We start from the raw sequence: 20525 nt of genomic DNA, 5'->3' as shown, positions 1-20525 counted from the left end.
GAAAGGAAGAATAAAACAGAAAAAAATATTAAATCATTGACAGAAATAAATACATTTAAAAACTAAATAAGTGAAATGATTATTTAAAAGAAGAATAAAAAAGCTAATTAAAAGAGATATTCACATTTATGTCTCATGGTAAAATTTAATTACTGCTTACATTTATTTATTTGCTGTATTTTCTGTATTTATTTTATCCATCCATCCATCCATTTTCTGTCGCGTCTATCCCTTGTGGGGTCGCGAGGGGTGCTGGTGCCTATCTCCAGCTGACAATGGGCGAGAGGCGGGGTACACCCCTGGACATATTTATTATATTATTATATTTATTTCTGATTATGTCAGAGTTAGTACACCATACCTTAACACTACGCCGATGACACAAAAAACAGTAGGAGGCTTTAAGAGAGCTCCATTCAGTAAGCAGAACCCGATTCTTATTCTACACAAAAACAAACGCTTCTCTCCTATTGGTTCGGTTTCTCCTTGTAACCACAACTTTGTTCTAATTATTGTAACAACTGTCTTCCTTTCTCCTTAAGTTGCCACTGTTAAATGATTTCAGCTAAGTAAAAGAAACATTATGTGGTAATCAGCTGCCGTCAGACTGACCAATCCTGTGCGGCGGAGGGTGACGTCAGCGTTGCCAGCGTGGAATTCACGTCGCTCTGCAGGTCCAGGAAGTAAACTGTCCGGTTCGGTCAGTGCTTAACTGAACTCACACACGGAGACGGATCATTAAATATACGCGATCAATTCAAGCACGACAATTAAACAATTCCACGGGCTTTCCCGGAGAGTTCTGCAGGGGCATCCCGGCGTTACCTTGGAGCTGATTGTCTGCGTCCTCTTCCACGGAGGGCAGGAGTCAAACTGTCAGCTGAGGGCTTTAAAGGTAAGGAGCGCGGACTGTGGACGGCTGCAGGTGTGATGGGGGGGATTTGTTTCAGCTCAGCTACTTTCCTCACCCCGCGCTGCTGCTGCTGGTTCCCTATGTGCAGCCCGGCAGCAGCTGTCCGAACCCCAGCTGTCACCGAGGGCTCCGCTGAAGGAGAGCCAGCCGCTAAAGCTGCGCTTCTCTCGGCCAGAGGAGCACAGCTGTCTGCAGAACTGCTCCGTGTTCTGGCTGAGGAGGGAGTAATGGAGTCCAACATAAAGCGATAGTTCCAGTACACAACCTAAAACCTAGTAACTATTCACAGTGTTGTGGGTTGGACTTTCAAAAGCCGAGAAAAAGCCTTATAAATTTCACCATCTTCTCAGAAATGAGTCAGCGTTTCTCATTTTAATTACCAATGCAAACCACATTGCAATGTTTATTCAGCTTTTATTAAAGCTGTTTTAACTTGGCTTCTTTACTTGTAGTAGTGTTCACACCTTTAGAACCTTTTCACATTTTGCCATATCACAACAATACATGTTGACGTATCAATTTGGAAAATGTTGCATGCCTTTTACATTTATTTCCCCAATAAAAATCCGACCCTCTGCAGGTCTTTAGGTTTGTCTCCACCAGCTTCACGCGTCCAGAGACCAGATGTTTTTGCCCGTTCGTACAAACGAGTGAATCTCCACTTCAAACCTGGTTGCGGGTTTGTTTCCCAGGATTTCCCTGAGCAGCTGCCCTGCTAGACAGAAGCATCCCCACAGCATGATGCTGCCACCACCGTAGCCCGCCAACACAGGATAGGCCACGTGTGCATGGCTAATACCAGCTTATGATCTTTCACCAGTGGATTTTCACATCTCATGGTTGTCCTGTCAGCAGGCTGCTCCAGCTTAGTCATGGACCTTTGCAGCTTCCCCAGAGCTGCCAGTGGCTTCTTGGCTGCTTCTCCAATCTCCGATCTCCTCGTCCTTGCAGCTGGTCCATCCTCTCTCCCTGTTCAGATGATGGATTGATCAGAGCTCTGTGAGATGTTCAAAGCTCGGGAGATTGTTTCAGAACCTAACCCTGCTTTCAACTAGAACTTTCCTCCTGACCCGTCTGCTGGGTTCCTTGGTTCTCACAGTGCTGTTTGTTCTCTACTGTTCTCTAGTAAAACTCTGAGGCCAGAAACAGAGCAGGCGTGTTTATGCCTGTAATAAATGACACGCATCTAGACTCTGTTTACTTATGAGGTGACTTTTGAAGGTATTTGGTTGCAGTAGCCTTTTCTTTTCTCTAGGGGCGCCAGAGTAAAAGGAGCTATAGACTAACGCATGCCACTCTTAGATTTTAGGTTGTAAACAGGTTCCTCAAACCACACAGGTTTTTCCTTCCGCACTTCTGGACTACTATATGTTGGCCGGTCACATACAGTTTCATTAATCTACATAAAGGTTTGTGGTTGGAACATGACAAGGAGGGGAAATTCAGGGGGTATCCATATATTTGCAAGGCACTGTCATTGTCAGCCTCTGTCTTTACTTCTCATCTCACTGGATCTTTTCAGTAGATCCCTACCGCAATAAATACAAAGCAACTAATGCGGGATTTCCTTTTTGCTGTTAATCTGAGCCTGACCAACTCTGTTGCGCCCAGTGCAGTTAAATAAAAAAAAACTAAGTACAAATTGGTGAGGTGCAGAATGAAATATCCTTAAAGTATTACATGGCCTCCTCTGGCGGAACCGTTCCTTGTCCACAGAATCTTCAGCGTCTGTCTGCGTTGCATTGCTGTGCTTCACATGCTGTGTTTTCACTGTGCAAATTCACTCTGCCTGCCTCTCCTTCAGGACACAAACACCTTCCATGATGATGGTGGACGCTGCTCTGGCTCAGGTGGGAAAAAATCTGAGTGAAGCCATGAGGATCCTCGGAGATGGACAGATGTAGGATTAAGTGTCCTTGTTCAGCTTCCATATTTCTAGAATGAGGGAGTGTGTATGTGGGGGGGGGTGAATGCAGATTTCCAATCCCATTCTTACTGAATAAAGCTGTGTGTGTTTGTGCATTTGCTCAGGGAAGCGGATGCAGGAACAGAAAGCCGGCGGTTGAGTAGAACCATCATCCCTGGACCCCTGCAGGGAGAGTAAGACACACAGCCACACAATCATCTACCTGTTCTCCCGCATACTCTTTTGAGACTTCTGTGTTTGAAGACAAGGTGATAGTAGCACGGGTATACTGTCAAATAAGTCAAGTGACATATTAACAGTTTGTCAGGATGCAAAAATGTGTACATGGCGTTCCCTCTGCAGGACACGTCAGTCGTACACTGTTAGAACTTAAGAGCAGGAAGCTGTTGCACAGGTCTATAGAGTTTGAATCTGGACGTTACTTCAGACGCACCAACTAATTGCTTCCAGGCACAGATCTTCACATAATGTCTCTTTTAAGGCCAAATTCCTGTTGAAATCTCTCCAGTCTACAATGGACAGGGTGAGAAACCAGTACTCTTTTATTAATGTCAAGGTATTTCATTATCACCGTAGTTGGCACATCCTGGAATAGTGTTAGCAAGCAAGACAACTGGGATAGTTATCCTGGCTGAGACAATCTCATAACAGCTCTACTTTAGCTCTACTTTCCATACAGCCTTCCTTCTTTTGAGGATGTTCAGTCAATGTCTTTATTTTTATTGAAAATGATACCTAATTACAGATATGACACAAATAGATAAAATTAAATCTTTATGACTAATGAGACATCTTTTTAAGAGCAACTAGAGGAAACCGCTTTAAAGTAATGAACTGAAAAGATTCTTTGAGGCATGGACTTGACTGGTGAAAACAACCTCTGGCTTTCCGCTACGTGTAATTGATCATGGCGATCACAGCGACTCTGACTTGTGCGTGCGCTAAGTTTGGAGGCGACGCAGATGGTATTGTGGTGAATTTCAGCCAAAATGCATCATGGCTCCTCTCAGAGGTTCAGTTTGCCTCCATATCAGACTTTAGTCATAGTTCAACTTTATCATAAGCATTCAAAACCGCTGTGCTATTCATGGTTTTGCTGGTGAGCCATATTTACACATAAGGACCTTTCAAATAAATATATTCTGATAAGCCAACTTAAAGCTTAAATCCATGTCCACACAACATTTATTGGGGATTTCCACCATCACATTGCTCCCTATGATGATCACTGTGGTATTCTGATGTGTACTCCATGTCAACAGATAACAAGGTGTGATTGTGATTACAGCAATTACTTCATTTGGTTCATATATATATATATATATATATATATATATATATATATATATATATATATATATATATATATATATATATATATATATATATAAAGAAACCCCCGCCTCAAAAAAATACAAAACAATAAAAAAGTAAGAAAAACTAAATATTGCCTACCAGAAGTTATTCTGTGCGCAAATGAGCTGATGGTACAGATCGTACTGTACGTACCGGTACGGATCGGGTAGTGACAATGCATCATCATTGCAGAGGAAGTGTTTTCTTCTACTTTGGATGGATGGAATGAGAACATTGTGTAAGATGTCATTGTTGCTGACCCCTGCTGGCCAATTTATTATTTACAGAGGTAATAACTGACATGTGCAGTGCTCCTTTAAGTGCCTCACACACCCAGCAAGACCTTCCAGCTTCACCTCCTTGTCTAATCCAAGTTCAGAATTCATCAGTGCTTTCATCCAAGCATCCGCAGCCCACCATGGTTCCTCTGAAGTCCGCTGGAACCTTGTTTTCCTCTGTTCAGGTGTTAAACACTAAACACTTAAGTGTTTGGCTTCTCTAGATGCAAATACCAGCCAATGTTTTATGGTTTACACACAAATCTTAACTCCTGGTTCTGTCCATTTGTCGTTCAGGTTTTTTTTCTTTTGTGCATTGTCTGTTTTCAGGCAGGTGGTTTCTGTCCTGAAACCTTTCTTTCTTGGTCTACCTGTCTGGTTCCCCTTTAAAACCTGAACATTTTAGTTTTAGCTCCAAACTTTGGACCCAGCTGGCCTGAAACAACCAGAATCTTTTCCCACACTGTGTTGATTTAACCTTCTTAAAGGAGGATCCTTTCCATTGTCTCAGCTGACGACTCTCCTGCAGGAGCCATGTGTCCTGGTGTAACAACACAATAAGGTCGGATGGTAAAAGAGTATCCACTGACCTTATTGAGGCTTCTTCTTCTTCTGGCGGCTCCCCTTAGGGTTCCTCTGCCTGCCTTTCACCCCATCCTTTGCCTCTCCAACTGTTACACCTACTAGTTCCAAGTCCTCCTCCACCATGTCCATGAATCTTCTCTGGGGTCTTCCTTTTCCTCCTCCTTGGCATCTGCAACCCAGACATCATCTTTCTGGGGTATTCACTATCTTTTCAGAGCATGTCCAAAAGCAAAATCCAGGCTGATTCTCCACTCAGAGTGATTCCATATTGTTTCCTTCTTACTCAGTTCTAGAAACAAATGAGCCATTGATTTAGAAAACGGGAGTTAACTGTTCAAGGATTTACGAAGCCAAAACATTCAGCTGGTAAGAATAGTTGTGTTGTGTTTTGGTCTGCAGTGGTCAGGATGTCACCACTATACTGCACCTTGTTCACCACCTCATTCATGAAGAGGAGGATGAGGAGGAAGGGAAGGACAAGCCGAGCCAAGCGTAAGTAGAACTGTTTATTACCATAGTCGGTTTATTATGGGAAAAACCTGGTGAATAAAATGTGAGTTGATATTTTTTCTGTTGCTCATGAATCCAGAACTACAAGTTGAAAATCAGGATTTTGTCTGGTGGGTTGGAGAGCATTAGTAGTTTTCATTGACCCAGTCCAGCGCTTTAATAAACGGCTTCTATGCACCGCTGTTAAATAAGAGTGCGTCTGCTGTCTAGAATTTGATTCATTACTTTTCCAGAACCAGAGAAATAAGTGAACAGAACCCAGAGTATAAGAAATTAGTTCGATTTACAGACTTTCTATATGATTGTCTAAAAGATCCTAACCTCTCATCTGTTCATCCTTCCCTCGGTCCTGACATTTTTTACAGCTTCCATGTTTAATGCCTGAACTTTTATTTTTGGTCCTTTAAAAATTAGGTTAAAATGGACTGAGAACTTAAATGAACATAATGAAAACTGTGTGCTGCCCTGTTCACACCTGATGTTAACAGGTGTGAACAGGGCTGCACATGAAAATGAACGTGTCCTCAGCGATCAGATCAGTTACCTGCTCTATGAGCCGACACACTGCGGCCTGTCGGCTGAGCAGGGCTGCTGCGTTCTGTAACGTCTGATACCTTCAAGCATTTGAACAATGTCAGTATGTAGAGTTCCATTGTTGTGGAATTAATTCAACTACAGACGTTTTATAAGCTCACCTGTGTAGGGATGGAAAAAAGAAACTAGTCACACCTTTCAACTTCCTAAAGATTACCACAGTAGAACAGCTCACTGGCACATCTTATCGGTTTACTTTGTCGGCATGGATTCAGCCATATTCACCACATACGGTGGTCCTTGAATCCATTCCAGCAGGGGTTGTATCCAGATGAATGCTGGCACTAAAGGCGGTCTGAGCAGAACCGTTGTCAGGATGCGTGTTAGTGCCAGGTGTGAAGCTGTGAATGCTGTTCCCTTCTACAGTTAAAGCGTAGCTGAAATGCACAGCCCTCAGTGAAGTTGTGCTGTGGTCTCTCCATCAGGATGCAGAACGTGGGGGAACAGGGCCACATGGCTCTGCTGGGTCACAGCCTGGCAGCCTACATCTCAGTGCTGGGCCGAGAGCGACTGCGGAAGCTAACCACTCGCATTCTGTCTGACACCACACTGTGGCTGTGCAGGATCTTCAGGTAAGACCCTGCAGTGGCCTCCTGCTCTTACATTTAGACAGCTCTGCACAGCTGCATACTCTCTATGAATTTAGTCAAAGGTCATGTAGAAGAACTGAGTACTTTTTTAAGATAAATTTTAGTAAAAGCAGACTTATCACAGTATTTTATGTGCTTTGGTTCAACATCTGTAACAACTGCACAACAGAAAGAGACTGATAAAACAATAGATACCTTTTTTCTTTTGTTCAGTAGTTTTTCCGCATGCCTCTCGTTCTTTGGAGCCATTAGGGAAACAGGAGCGAACCTAAATGTCCACAGATTTAGTCCCTGGAGAGTTTTGTGTGCCTTGTTAACGTTTATCTAAAACCACACCCATCACCTGGCTGTCCTGCAGGTATGAGAGCGGCTCTGCCTATTTCCATGAAGATGACAGGGATGGCCTTGTAAAGGTCTGTCGGCTCGCCATCAATGCCCGTTATGAGGACTATACTACTGAAGGCTATGCTGTTTTAAGCTCCACACAGCCAGTGATCTACCAAAGCGCCTCCTGCAGGCCGGGCCTGGGACAACACCTATGCAGCCAGGTGAGTGGACTCCTTATAGGCAAGGAGTGTTTATTTGTAAAGCACATTTCAACCACAACACAATTCAAAGTGCCGTATAAGAACAGAACAAAGAAACAAAACATTGCAAGTTGGGCTACAAACTTCAATGTTAACATTCAAAGGCAACTCTAAACGTAAAGGTTTTTAACCTTCTCAAATAGTGTGGGTTGTGAAGGTATTGCAGGGGGCCTTGCCTTTTTTGTCCAGAAAATACAGGTCTTCTAAATCATTTTAAACGTGACAACAGCACCACCTGCTGTTTGGTCTTTACCTGCAGTCAGTAGTTTAATGAATACTGTTAATAAACTCCTAAAGAAGTACAAAACCTAATCTAACAGAAGTTTCTATTTAATAATAATGGCTTGATATTATTTTTGCCATATGAGGTTCATAGATGGTTAAAAGTTGACTGCATGTACGAGTCAGGCTAAAAGCTATTTATGTAAATATTATATAGTTTAAAAAGTCTGGCAATGTTGAAGCATTCTTGCTGTTAGAAACCATTGTTATGTTATACATGAACCCATACATACAGTATGTTGTAAATTTTAAAATGGATTCTGGGTAATCTTCAGAACTTCAGCTTTAATGCATTTAACAGAAAAAGTGATAAAACTTACATTTTTGACCCATTTTGTTGGGATTGGTGGATGCCCCTTTGGAGAAGGGTGGGGGGGAACAGAAAACATTCGGGACTTTTTGAGTCAACTGGAAGTTTGCTCCAGATAAGTGGAGCATAAAAACTAAATGCTGCTTCTCAATGTTTGGTTTTGGTTCTGGGTATGGAGAGTAGGCTTGAATCAGAAGACCTTAGTGGTCTGGAGGGTTGATGCACTGACAAGAAGTCTGTGATGTTTTCAGGTGCTAAGTCCTTCAGTGATTTATAGAATAGCAGAAGTAGTTTAAAGTCTATTCTCTGATATACAGGGATACATTTTTGCAGCTCCACCACAGAGACAGGGACTAATGTTTAATGTCTTTAACGTTTTAATGTTTCAAACTGTCCTGTAACGTTTAGAAGCGTCTCTGCTTCATCAAACCTGACTCCAATATGAGCTGATTAGCAGACTCATTGACTGCATGTTAGTGAGCTGGTTTAGCCTTTTGATTCAGATGTGTAGGGCAAGGGATGCGTGTAGAAGCGGTAGGACTTCTGGAATCGAGGAGACCACTGGTTTAATATCAGCTGGTTAAGTGAACAGGATGAAAGAAAACTATGCAGGGGTTTAACTTTCTCAGGTCAGATTTAAACATCTCTGCACAATTCTTAGGGGATTCTATCACCTCTGATCAACACTTTCAATTTTGTTCCTATTTTTGGTGCTTAGTCTTCTTCTCAGATCAACTTAACCAGACATAGAACAGTTAGAACATAATGTACCGTTTTCAGGAATGGTTAAGCAGAAGGCACTTTGACTGATTTTATAGCACTGCAGTTGATAACCTGACAAAACTGAGTTTCTTCATGTCTACTTTAAAATGAACTGTGGTCCAAAATCTGAGCTGTGAAGAGCTACATGTGCCTGTATCACTGATTATGTTTAAAATCCAGCTCTGCCCACGTATGTGAGAGGTCCTTGAAGCTTACATGGATGGCTGCTGAAGTATCTGCTCACCACTGCTTTTACATCCTCAAATGAGGGTTTAAAAGCCTGTTTTCCAAATGAGACGGAGAATGTCAGACAGCCATCAAAAGGCCAAGGAAGTTAAAATAGCCTAGTCAAAACCTAGACCCCAATTAAAATGGAGTGGTGGGACCTTTGGAGAGCTAGAAAACACTTTACAAACTTCAATGACCTGAAGGATCCGTGAAAAGAAGGGGGAGGGGAGGGGTCTAATAATGCAGAAGTTGAATCATTTTCATTATTAAACACAAAGAATATGTTATGTAGCTATGATTTAGCTCGTAGCTACAACTGGTTTTCTTTAACAATATATGTTCTGTCAACACAAGAAGGTCCTGGATATGAATGCAGACCTGGGGTCTTCTTTCTGCATGGAGTTTGCATGTTCTCCCTGTGTGGGTTCTCTCCGGGTACTCTGGCTTCCTCCCACAGTCTAAAAACAGGACTGCTAGTCTAATTAATCTCTCTAAATGACCTTTCATCATCAGTGTGTTTGGGTGCATGGTTGTCTCTCCTGTGTCTCTATGTTGTCCAGTGATGGACTAGTGACCTGTCCAGGGTGGACCTGCCTTTTTCCTAATGACCGCTGGAGATGTGATGTAATATGTCGGCTCAGTGTTATGTTTAGAGAATCTGACGGGTCTTAAGCTGCTTCTCATGTGACTACACACATGTGAGCCTAAGTAAATATCCCGATTACACCTAGTTTAAATGGGGATTGCTGAATCTGTTGATATGTGATAGTGTATATTCTCTTAGGTTTTGCATTAAAGGCAAAGAATATATGTTGCATACAAAGAAAATTAATTTTCCTTTTGTTTTTATTAGCTTGGCTTGCCTCTGTCCAGCCTGTGCACAGTGCCATGTAACACCATCTTTGGATCCCAACACCAAATGGTAGGGAAAAAAATGATGGAGAAAGCAGCCGTCTCAAATGGTTCAATGAAAATGGATGTGATGAGAATCATGCTTGTGACTTCCAGGATGTTGCCCTGTTGGACAAACTGATCAAAGAGGACATAGAAGCTGGGAAGCTTCCTTTGCTGCTGATTGCCAACGCAGGTGAAGGAGCATCACAGTTTAAAGTGAACATATCCCATAACGTCCGCACGTAGAACTCCAGGATTTTAGACTCTATGCTTTTAAAACTAGTCTCTGCTGCGCACTGACTTGGTCGTGTACGTTTCTTGTTTGTCACCTACGCAGGTACCCCTGGAGCAGGTCACACAGACAAACTGGGTCGTCTGAAAGAGTTGTGTGATCAGCACAGTATATGGCTTCATGTGGAGGGGTACGTCACCTCAGTCTCCTTCTCTCAACAAATAATAAAGGGAACAGACTGACTGTTGTACTGCTACAGCAGTGAAACCCTGAAAATAGATTTGTTTGGGAAAGTGTAACAGGCCACAGGGCTGTCCAGCTTTCAGGAGCCACCACTGTTACCCAGAGAACAACCTAAACCTGTATTTACTAGTTACATCTTAATTAACAATCTGTATATTAAAAGGAAAGACGTTCAGGATATTTGACTTATGCCAGTATCGATTGCACTTCTGTCACGTAATGATACATTTTTTTTCCTTTAGGGTCAACCTTGCAACCTTGGCACTGGCTCAGGTCACCTCTGCTGTCATGGTAATCCCATTTTTAAATAATCGTCTGTTCAGCTCATCCTAAACAAGAACTAGTTCTAAATTCATGTTAAACTGAACTGATTCAGGATTCACCATCTAAATATTTTCCCAGTCCACAGCTCTTAACTCTAACTAGTTCTAATCCATTTATCAGATTTTATCCAAAATATAGCTTGGAAAAATTACAAAGATCATTAAATCATTCCAAAATTAGCATATGGATTATGCTTTTACCGGACGTCTGTTTTATTCTCTCCTGGTGTCTTTGCTCATGTAAACTGTGTTTTATAATGGAGTAATTTTCAAACCAGCTGGCTTTGGCTGAAAAGTGTCCTTTTAGACCAGGTTTGTATCTGTGATCGCTTTGATCCCTCTGATCACCATCAAGTCAGAACGGAATGTGCATTAAGCTAGTATTGCACAGTCAAAAACCCACAGTAATACTGAAAAATGCCACATACTGAAGTACATACAAATATAACTTCCAATAAATGTTATACTTCCATGTATAATTTTGGTCATGAGGGAGTCAATCCACCATGATTTTCCTGTTTAATACAATCTTGATTCTGTTTTAGCCCATAAGCTGCCAGACTCTTTATGATGTAAATTAAATTCATCATCTGTTCTTTTAGTTACTGACCTGCAGGATGGGTGAACAGAAAAGTTCAAAGCTGCAGATTCTCAGCACATCTTTGCTTCTTCTCCCACCCTTCAACAATAACCACCAGCCTACTGAGCCTATGGAGTTAAGCTGAAGGTGGTAGAATCAAGTTTAAAACATGGGGAGACGCATGGCCTAAATTACTAGTCTAGGTCCTCATAAAGGTCAGACTGCAACAGACTGGCCACCTGTCCAGGGTGAACCCCATTGAACTCCTGCAGATAGGCACCAGCAACCCTCGCGACCCCATGAGGGATAAAGCGAGTAAGAAAATGGATGGATGGTCCTCATAAAGCTGAACTGTGTCTGCTGGCCCAGGATGCAGGGACACAGCAGACACCGAGTTAAATGCTTCTGCCTTGAATAGTGCAACACTTTCTCTGTGAAATGCCCAAAGTTTGACTTAAAAGTGCAGCATAAAGCTTTTGTTCTTCTAACAGAGAGCCTTTAAATGACAACAGGATGAGCTTCGTTCTCTTTAGTTTTCAAAAGTTTTCAGAAATTCCAACTCCACTTATGGATGTGTTCATTTGAACTTGCTCATCTTTAACACTGAATTAGTGGCTTGCAAAAGTATTCACACCCCATTTAGTCACATTACAACCGCAAACATGAAAGACCAACACAAAGTGTACAATTGTGAGGTAGTAAGATAATTATACATGATGTAAAACATTTTTACAAATTAAACTGAAAAGTGTGGTGTGCAAAAGTATTCAGCCCCTTTGCTCTGAGTGCAACATATTGCCTTCAGAAGTTGCCTGATGATTGCTAATGACTGCATAGGGACCACCTGTGTGTTATCTAATCTCAGTACAAATACAGCTGCTCTGTGACAGCCTCAGAGGTTGGTTAAGAGAATATTGGGGAGAAAACAGCATCATGAAGTCCAAGAAACACACCAGACAGGTCAGGGATAAAGTTGTGGAGAAGGCTTAGGCTATAAAAGATTTCCAATGCTTTGAACATCTCACGGAGCGCTTTTCAATCCATCATCTGGAAATGGAAAGAGTACAACACAACTGTTAACCTACCCAGACAAGGCCGTCTGTCTAAACCTACAAGGCCTAACAAGGAAAGCACTGATCAGAGATGCAGCCAAGAGGCCCATGGTGACTCTGGAAGAGTGGCAATAAAAAAGCCATTGTCAAAAGAAAACCATAAGAAGTCCTGTTTGCAGTTTGCCAGAAGTCATGTTGGGGACACAGCAAACATGTGGAAGGAGGTGCTTTGGTCAGACGAGACCAAAATGTAACTTTTTGGCCAAAATGCTAAAATGTATGTGTAACAGAGAACTAACTGCACATCAGTCTTAACTGACCATCCCCAATGTCAAATATGGTGGTGGCAGCATCATGCTCTGGGGGTGCTTCTCTTCAGCAGGGACAGGGGAGAGTTGATGGGAAGATGGATGAAGCCAACTACAGGACAATCTAGGAAGAAAACCTGTTGTAGACTACAAAAGATTTGTGACTGGTGCGGAGGTTCACTTTCTAGCTGGACAACGACCCTAAACATAAAGCCAGGGCAAAAGTGAGATGGTTTAAAACAAAACATATCCATGTGTTAGAATGGCCCAGTCAAAGTCAGGACCTAAACCCAATCGAGAATCTGTGGCAACATCTGAAAACTGCTGTTCATAAACACTCTCCATCTAATATGACTGAGCTTGAGCTGTTTTGCAAAGAAGAATGGACAAAACTTCCAATCACAAGATGACAGTTGGTGGTTCCACAAAGTATTAACTCAGGGGGCTTAATACTTTTGCACAATGCCCTTTTCAGTTTTTATTTTGTAAAAAAATAAATAATGTCTAATTTTCTTTCTGCTTCACAATTGTATATGACTTTGTGTGGTCCTTCACATAAAATTCCAATAAAATTGGTGGTAATGTGACAAAAAAAAGTTCAAGGGGTATTAATATTTTTGCAAGCCACCGTAGTTGTCTAAATAACAGCACAGTATATACACACAAATGTGCAATATGCAATGATTAAATATTACGTTGTGTATATTGTATATACAGTATAATAAAAATAGGTTTTCATAGCAAGTGCCACATAGGTTCCTCCATCTTTGTATAACTGGGTGGTGTGATTGCTCCATGAATCAGTTACGCTACCTCTCAAATATGTAATCTCGCTTCATCTTCATTCCTTCAATTTCCTGTATTTTGATTATTGGACATAAACAAACCTGCAGACAGTTGTGTAGAGGAAAGTAAATGCAACAGAACCCCTTCAGAAGTCATTCATTTGTAGAGCCCATCTGTGTCTAATGCAGCTGTTTGTTGAAGGCACATGTGGTGCAGTGGTTTTTATTCAGGGGTATCATGAAAGACATTCATGCCATACATTTTTGATTTTGATTTATAAAACTGTTACTCATTTTCCTTCCCCTAAAGTTATGCACTGCAGTGTGTTGACCTGTCAGCTAAAATCTTAGTAAAACACATCAATGTTTCTGGTTGTAATGGGACTAAATGCAGAGTAAATGCCAACAGTTTTTTTTCCCTACATTAGTTTATTATAGAACTCTGTAGAAGCCGCCTTGGACTGTAACCAGTGTGCGTTGGTGCACATTGTTGTTTTTCCACAGGCAGCCACCAGATGTGACAGCATGACTCTGACACCGGGGCGGTGGCTGGGACTGCCTGCAGTAACCGCTGTCACCCTCTACAGGCATGAAGACCCGGCCCTGGTAGGCCAATAAGCATGTCACTCAAAGAGGAGATGTTTTGGTCCCACATTCAAGTTTTGTAAGCTTTGCTGTGTGTGTGTTGGTGCTCTCAGTCTCTGGCAGCAGGTTTGACCTCCAGCCAGCCTGTGGAGAAGCTGCGAGCTCTGCCTCTGTGGCTCTCCCTGCAGCACCTGGGCCACAACGGTATTATTGAAAAGATCAGACATGCCGCAGCTTTGGTGAGCATCACTTCATCTTAAACAACTGACATTTGAATGACTAAAGTTTGTTTAATAGACTGATTTTTGTGACAAAAAGGGCACCATGGAAGCTATGCAGATTTGTTTTCCTCAATGGTTCACTTTTGTTTTTTGGGTCAGAGACTGAGGAAGAGTTACCTGACTCCGCCAGATAGATTTGCTCCGCATATCCATCTGGAAACCTTCCGTTGAAGTAATTTTGGGAAGGGGCGAAAATACTGGTTAGCTGATTGGCCTATGTTGGTGATAGACGGGCCAAATAAACCAATCAGATTCGTCGTCGCTCTGTTACGAGCGACGACGAAAACACAACCACAAGCCAAGCTACTCTTGCTGCTGCAGGTAAAGGCTCGTTAGCTCAGCAGAGAAATACTCTGTAATTCCGATAAAACTTGCTCGATAGCCACGCTAACGCTAGTTTCATCGGCTGAAGCCGCCATGTTCTTTAGGCTGAACTGTCGCGCTTTTCGTTGCGTCACACCTCAACCCGCCTCAAAGCCAACGCTGATTGGACGTTCGTTTGGTGAACGGCTCCAAATTTTCTTTAATGGAGAGTATCCAGACTGATCTGCAAGTGAAACCTTGAAAGCTCGCGAGATCAGGATGGTCTCACGAGGCTAGAGGAAGAGTATGACAGGAAAAATATCTTGTGCATTTAGGTGGAAGGTTATGTAAAATGGACTGCATGGATTCTGTGGATTCTATAAAAAACACTATAGATTATGTGGGCCAACTAGATGATGCAGGTTCATCTTACAGCATAGACTATGTTTTCATCATATTCTGAAGTGTTTTCAGAAATGAGGTTTATTATTTGCGTGTTGCCGTCTAGGTTCATACCCTGTATATCTGACATTTTAGTTTCTCTCCTGCAGAGCCAGCAACTCCTGCTGAAGCTGAAATCTGTGGCCTGTATCAGAATATCGGTAGGTGCTCTAAACATTCTGCTGGTTTATAGAACATAATGTCTGATATGGAATAATTGTGCAGACTGCTGGCCGTGATGATGGCTCTCTGTTTAGAAGTAAAACTGTCTCTGGGCTTTTGTAGTGGAGTAAATATGAATTAAATGTTCATAGTTCAGAATGTTTTCTATGCTCTGGTATTACTAGTGGCTTTATATAAAAAAAATTAAAGATACAGTGCATTACAAAAGTATTCATACCCTTTGAACTTTTCTCCCACAGTCCAAACTTTTCTTTGAAAATTTAATGTATTTTATTAGGATTTTAAGATAGACCAGCACAAAAGTAGAGCATCATTTTTAATGAATTACAATACACGGTGATCTGAAAAATGTGACATGCCTTTGTGTTCAGTCCCCTTTAGTCTGACACCACTAAACACCAACAGATTGCCTTTTGAATTCAGCTAATTGGTAAACAGTAAAGGCCGCCTGTGTTGAACTGCAGATGTTCTGTTTCTGGCTTCAGAGGTTCGTTAGAGAACATCAGAACATCCAGCATCATGAAGACCAAGGAGAAAGGTCTGGTTCAGCTTAAAGCAGAGTTAGGTTCTAAATAATCTCTCCATCATGGAGAGATGATGGACCACCTGCAGACCTACCTAGAGGCCGTTCACCTAAACCACGCATTAATCAGAGATTCAGCCAAAAGGCCCATGGTAACTCAGGATGCCCTGCAGAGATCCACAGCTCAGGTGGGGGGCAAAAGCCTATATGTGTGCATATGTGTTGCAGAAAACTAACACTGCATATCACCCTGAACACACCCTCTCCACACGCTTCTGACCAGGATCCAGCATCGCCACAGAACGATGCTGGATCCTGGTCAGAAGCCTGAGATACAATGGAATGGTTTAGATTTGAGCAGATTCATGATTAGGAATGTCCCAGTCAAAGTAAAGACCTAAATCCAATTCAGAATAAGTCGTGAAACTTGAAAATGGGTGTCTAGAGATGGTCTTTGTCCAGTCTGAGCTATTTTGAATAGGCAGAAGTTCACTCTGAAGATGTGTAAAGCTGGAAGAGACACGCCCTTAAAGACTTCCAGCTGTGATGGAACAGAAAGGTTGTGCTCCACTATTGCCTCAGTGGGGCTGAGTACAAATACACACCATCAAATGGTGAAAATGTAAACGTCATGTGTCATTTCCTTCTACTTCCAAAAGCTGCCCTACTTCGTGTTGGTCTATCCCAGTGCTTCTCAAACAGTGGAGTGTGCTATTAGGGGGGCGTGAAGGTATAGGTGAGGCGCAAAAACAGCCTTGCCTTTTTTTTTTTTTTTTTGTCCAGAAAATACAGGCCTTGTAAATCCTTTTAAATGTGACAACAGCACCCCCTGCTGTTTTGTCTGTACCTGCTGTCAGCAGTATGACTAGGAAGGGATGTTCTATAGTCCTCAGAGCAACAATGTCACTGCATTGAAGTATGGTATGGTTGTCTGTAGATGAATAATATTAACAAACCCTTAACAAAGTGTAAAACTTAAAGGGAGATGGGACGATTTTTCCTGAAATGTAGGTCAGAAACAGCCAAATCACTTTTTGAATAACTGCACAAGACCATCCTACCTGCTCTTCCACTCCTCAAAGGGATTACATGAAATATTCTCCCAAATCCACTTTGGTCTTATTTCCGTCTTCAGAGGCCTTCCTCTTCTTTTCATAAATGTGTCAGTTGGTTTCTTGCGACTCTCAGCCGTTTTCTAAGTATACGGGGAGAGCAGCGGAGCTACAATGAACGGCTGAAACCGAAGCTAACTGGATACATAAAGACTAGAAGTGCGCAGCAAGCAGAAACTAAGGAACGAGAACACATAGTGGCGTTATGTGAACGAGTCACAATGACTGACTTATAGGACAACCAATAGATAAGGTGATCCCCCCCGGAACTCAACGCCAAAATAAGATAGCCTGCTATACTTTTAATGGAACTGAAGTTTGTCTTTAATATTAAGAAGAAGAAATCTTTATTTGTCATTGCAATTTTACATTCCAACAAATGTTGTCTTCTGCATTTAACCCATGCCTTAGGGAGCAGTGGGCAGCTATCACAGCACCCTGGGAGCAATCTGGGGCTAAGGGTCCATGCTCAGGGACCTATAGTGGCAGTCTGCAGGGATCAAACCGAGTACTTGTAACTTTCTCAGAGCACGAGCGCACTGCTCTAACAGCTAGGCCAGCTCTGCCCCCTTTTTTTTTTTTTAGAAGAAGAAGAAGAAGAAATCTGATTAATGGCTTGATATTATTTTTGCCATATTTGAGGTCTCCTCTTTTGGGTCTGAATTTTACTGATGATGAGGTTCTTGGCTAGCTAAAAGTAACGTGCCGTCTTTCCACAGAGAGAACAAGCTGCTTTGTCCACAGGCAGTAAACATTTTAGTTTCAGCCTTTGTTTTTACTGCAGGTACAAGTCGGGGCTAAAATTATTTTATATTGTTGTTAGTGTTCTAGTTCAAGTGTGGTGATGGTGGAAAATTCTTCTTTGAAACCATTATATAGCATGTACGATGAATTTAATTGTTAACCAATAAATTATAGTATTTTAAGCAGGATTCCGGGTAATCTTCATAGCTACGGCTTTAATGCATCGGGAGTCGGGCTGAAAATGGTTTATTCATCAAAGGGGGGCGCAGCAGAAAAAAATTCAGAACCACTAGTCTATCCATCAAGCCAAGAAAGAACAGAGAGGTTTGAATGTGATAAAATATTTTAAAAAGTTGTAAAAGTCTAAATGAAGGACCATTTCTGCTGTGAAAGGAATCCCACCATAACCTGAAAGGCATGGTCCAGTCTACACATGCTCATGGATGTCAGTGGTGCTATAAAAACATAAAGTATACTTTTACATTCATTCTGTGATTCTGCTATATTTGTTGCCAAAGTTTTCGGGAAGGTATAGGGTTGAGTTTATCCATGCATTATCAAGCTGCATATTACAACATGTTCACAAACCAAATGCATTTGTGTTTGTAGGACGGGCCCGAGAAAGAGATCTCTCTCATTGAGGCTTTGAAAATGGTAATTTGTTGGATTTTACTGATTCTAAATCAGCGTTTGGGGTGCAGAGCTGACTTCAAAGCTTGTTCACTACATCTTCTAAAACCATCTACTGTGCCACACACTGAGGTGTGACGAAGCTTAGATGCAGTGAACAATCCAAGTGTGCGGGATCCCAGTCCTAACACGGTGACCCATAGACTCTGCATAGCTTGTTAGAAAAAGGCTACAGGCGATGAACCCTGAAGCAAAACGGTGTCGGCAAGGTGTGTGTGAGAGCCCCCCTGTGTGTTCAGCTTTAATCATAGTCAGTGTGGGCTAACTTGGTTCCAGGGCGTAGTGTGGCAGATGCCACTCATCTGCGGGGCTTCTCTGCGGGACGTTCTGGGCTCTCTCATGCTCTCTATTATAGGTGGGACCAAGCCTCTGCCTGTTACCTGCGCCTGTCCTTTCTCTCAGACCATTTTCTCTCACCCTCCTCAGCTCCCTGATTAGCTGCCGTTCATCGCTGGTGGGCTGTCCCATAATGTCTTCCTAATTTCACAAGGTGTGGATCGCCCAGACATGGGTGGTTCACACCTTGCAACTAATTTGATTTAGATAAGAGTCTTTTCTGAGGTAAACATCTGCCCAGGAAATCTGACTTTTACCCTGGTTGATGAAGGGATGGTCCCAGCAAACTATTCTGCTTCCTGGAAAAGGTTCCTGTGGTGGAGAGGTTCATTTATTTACCTTAAAGCAATTGTGTTGATGTGAGCAGAGGAGTATAGTATTATGCTGCTGTGTACCTAAAAAAATCATTTTAATTAGTAGAGCTCTGTCTTCTGTTTAGATATTTTACAACAGACAAAGGGAGAAACAACCACAGGGACTGACAAAACACAGAGAATGGTCCACTGAGGGAACCTGTCTGGGTTTTTAGATAGTCTTTGTTTTTAATGTTAGAAAATGTTAGACATTATACATTCTTGTAAATTATTCATAATATTTACATCCACAGTCCAGAAATATTTTTTGCCTCTCCTAGATGTAACTCTTGTTAAAATAACCCTAGAGTATTTTTACAATCAATGTTGGAAGTACATGCCAGAAGTCTGTCCCGACAGGAAGTTAATGAAATCGTATTAAATCCAGGAATCGTAGGTTTAGGTTTCTTATCCACCAATGTTAGGGTTAGAGTTAGCCCTCAGGGGAGAGACTAAATCACAGTATTAAGTTGGGTATTAAATCCACGGATCTTAGGTTTTGGCTTCCTTACCTTTCTATCTATCGATGCATATTACAGGACTGTCTCAGAAAATTAGAATATTGTGATAAAGCAATTAAAAAACATGAAATGTCATTCTGGATTCATTACAAAGCAACTGAAAATATCGCAAGCCTTTTATTGTTTTAATATTGCTGATTATGGCTTACAGCTTAAGAAACCCAAATATCCTATCTCAAAATATTAGAATATCGTGAAAAAGTATACTAGTAGGCTATTCAACTAATCACTTGAATCGTCTAATTAACTGGAAACACTGCAGGGTTTCCTGAGCCTTGAAAAACACTCAGCTTGGTTCAGTAAACTAAATCACAAGTATGGTAGTGGTTAAGAGACGACATAAGATTCTCACAGTAACTGGTGTACTGACCATGGCATTACTGTCCTTGATTGGCCTGCCAATTCCCCTGACCTGAACCCCATAGAGAATTTGTGGGGTATTGTGGAGAAGAAGCTGAAAGACACCAGAGCCAACAATGCAAATGAGCTAAAGGCCGCTATTGAAGCATCCTGGGCATCCATAACACCTCAGCAATGCCACAGGCTGATTGCCTCCATGCCACGCCGCATTGATGCACTAATCTGTGCAAAAGGATTCCCAACCAACTACTGAGTGCATTAATGGACATTTTCAAATGTTTGATTTTGTTTTGCTGTTATAATTTTTTTTTTACTTGGTCTGAGGAAATATTCTAATATTTTGAGTTTTCTTCAGCTGTACGCCATAATCGGCGATATTAAAACAATAAAAGGCTTGCGATATTTCAGTTGATTTGTAATGAATCCAGAATGTATGACATTTCATGTTTTTTAATTGCATTACAGAAAATAAAGAACTTTATCACAATATTCTAATTTTCTGAGACAGTCCTGTATATGAAGAAAAGATGTCCAAAACCTCCGTTGTGAACTTCTGGCATTGATTGTAAAAATGGCAGAAGTTTGTGCCTTTAGGCATGCCTTTAGGTTTGATTATTTTTATTTATTTATTTATTTGTTACAGTGGTGTAGAATAAAACATAACAACTTGTAGATTTACTGAGGTCAGATGTTTGCTATATTTCTTCCTGAATTATCGCCACAGCTCTCTTGACTTCAGTTTTAAATTATCTGG

The 20525-nt window shown here is 41.7% G+C and overlaps 1 protein-coding gene across 2 annotated transcripts in view; it reads left to right on the top strand.

Moving 5' to 3' along the window:
* The first annotated feature begins 635 nt into the window (after positions 1–635).
* pdxdc1 (pyridoxal-dependent decarboxylase domain containing 1) overlaps positions 636–20525 on the top strand; it is a 41873-nt gene continuing 21983 nt past the window's right edge. Inside the window, exons 1-14 of one of the 2 annotated variants that reach the window (XM_012879549.3) lie at positions 636–895; positions 2718–2813; positions 2945–3013; positions 5459–5551; positions 6589–6735; positions 7112–7301; positions 9776–9844; positions 9931–10009; positions 10154–10238; positions 10534–10582; positions 13844–13945; positions 14038–14163; positions 15060–15110; positions 18121–18165. In XM_012879549.3, coding sequence (XP_012735003.2) covers positions 2734–2813; positions 2945–3013; positions 5459–5551; positions 6589–6735; positions 7112–7301; positions 9776–9844; positions 9931–10009; positions 10154–10238; positions 10534–10582; positions 13844–13945; positions 14038–14163; positions 15060–15110; positions 18121–18165 — 1185 coding nt within the window. In that variant the 5' untranslated portion in view covers positions 636–895; positions 2718–2733. The remainder of the gene's footprint in view (positions 896–2717; positions 2814–2944; positions 3014–5458; positions 5552–6588; positions 6736–7111; positions 7302–9775; positions 9845–9930; positions 10010–10153; positions 10239–10533; positions 10583–13843; positions 13946–14037; positions 14164–15059; positions 15111–18120; positions 18166–20525) is intronic. The other variant, XM_021325039.2, reaches the window with a different exon arrangement.

This window comes from Fundulus heteroclitus, chromosome 16, assembly GCF_011125445.2.
Source record: "Fundulus heteroclitus isolate FHET01 chromosome 16, MU-UCD_Fhet_4.1, whole genome shotgun sequence".
Taxonomy (NCBI): Eukaryota; Metazoa; Chordata; class Actinopteri; order Cyprinodontiformes; family Fundulidae; genus Fundulus; species Fundulus heteroclitus.
This window is presented reverse-complemented; position numbering and strand designations above follow the sequence as displayed.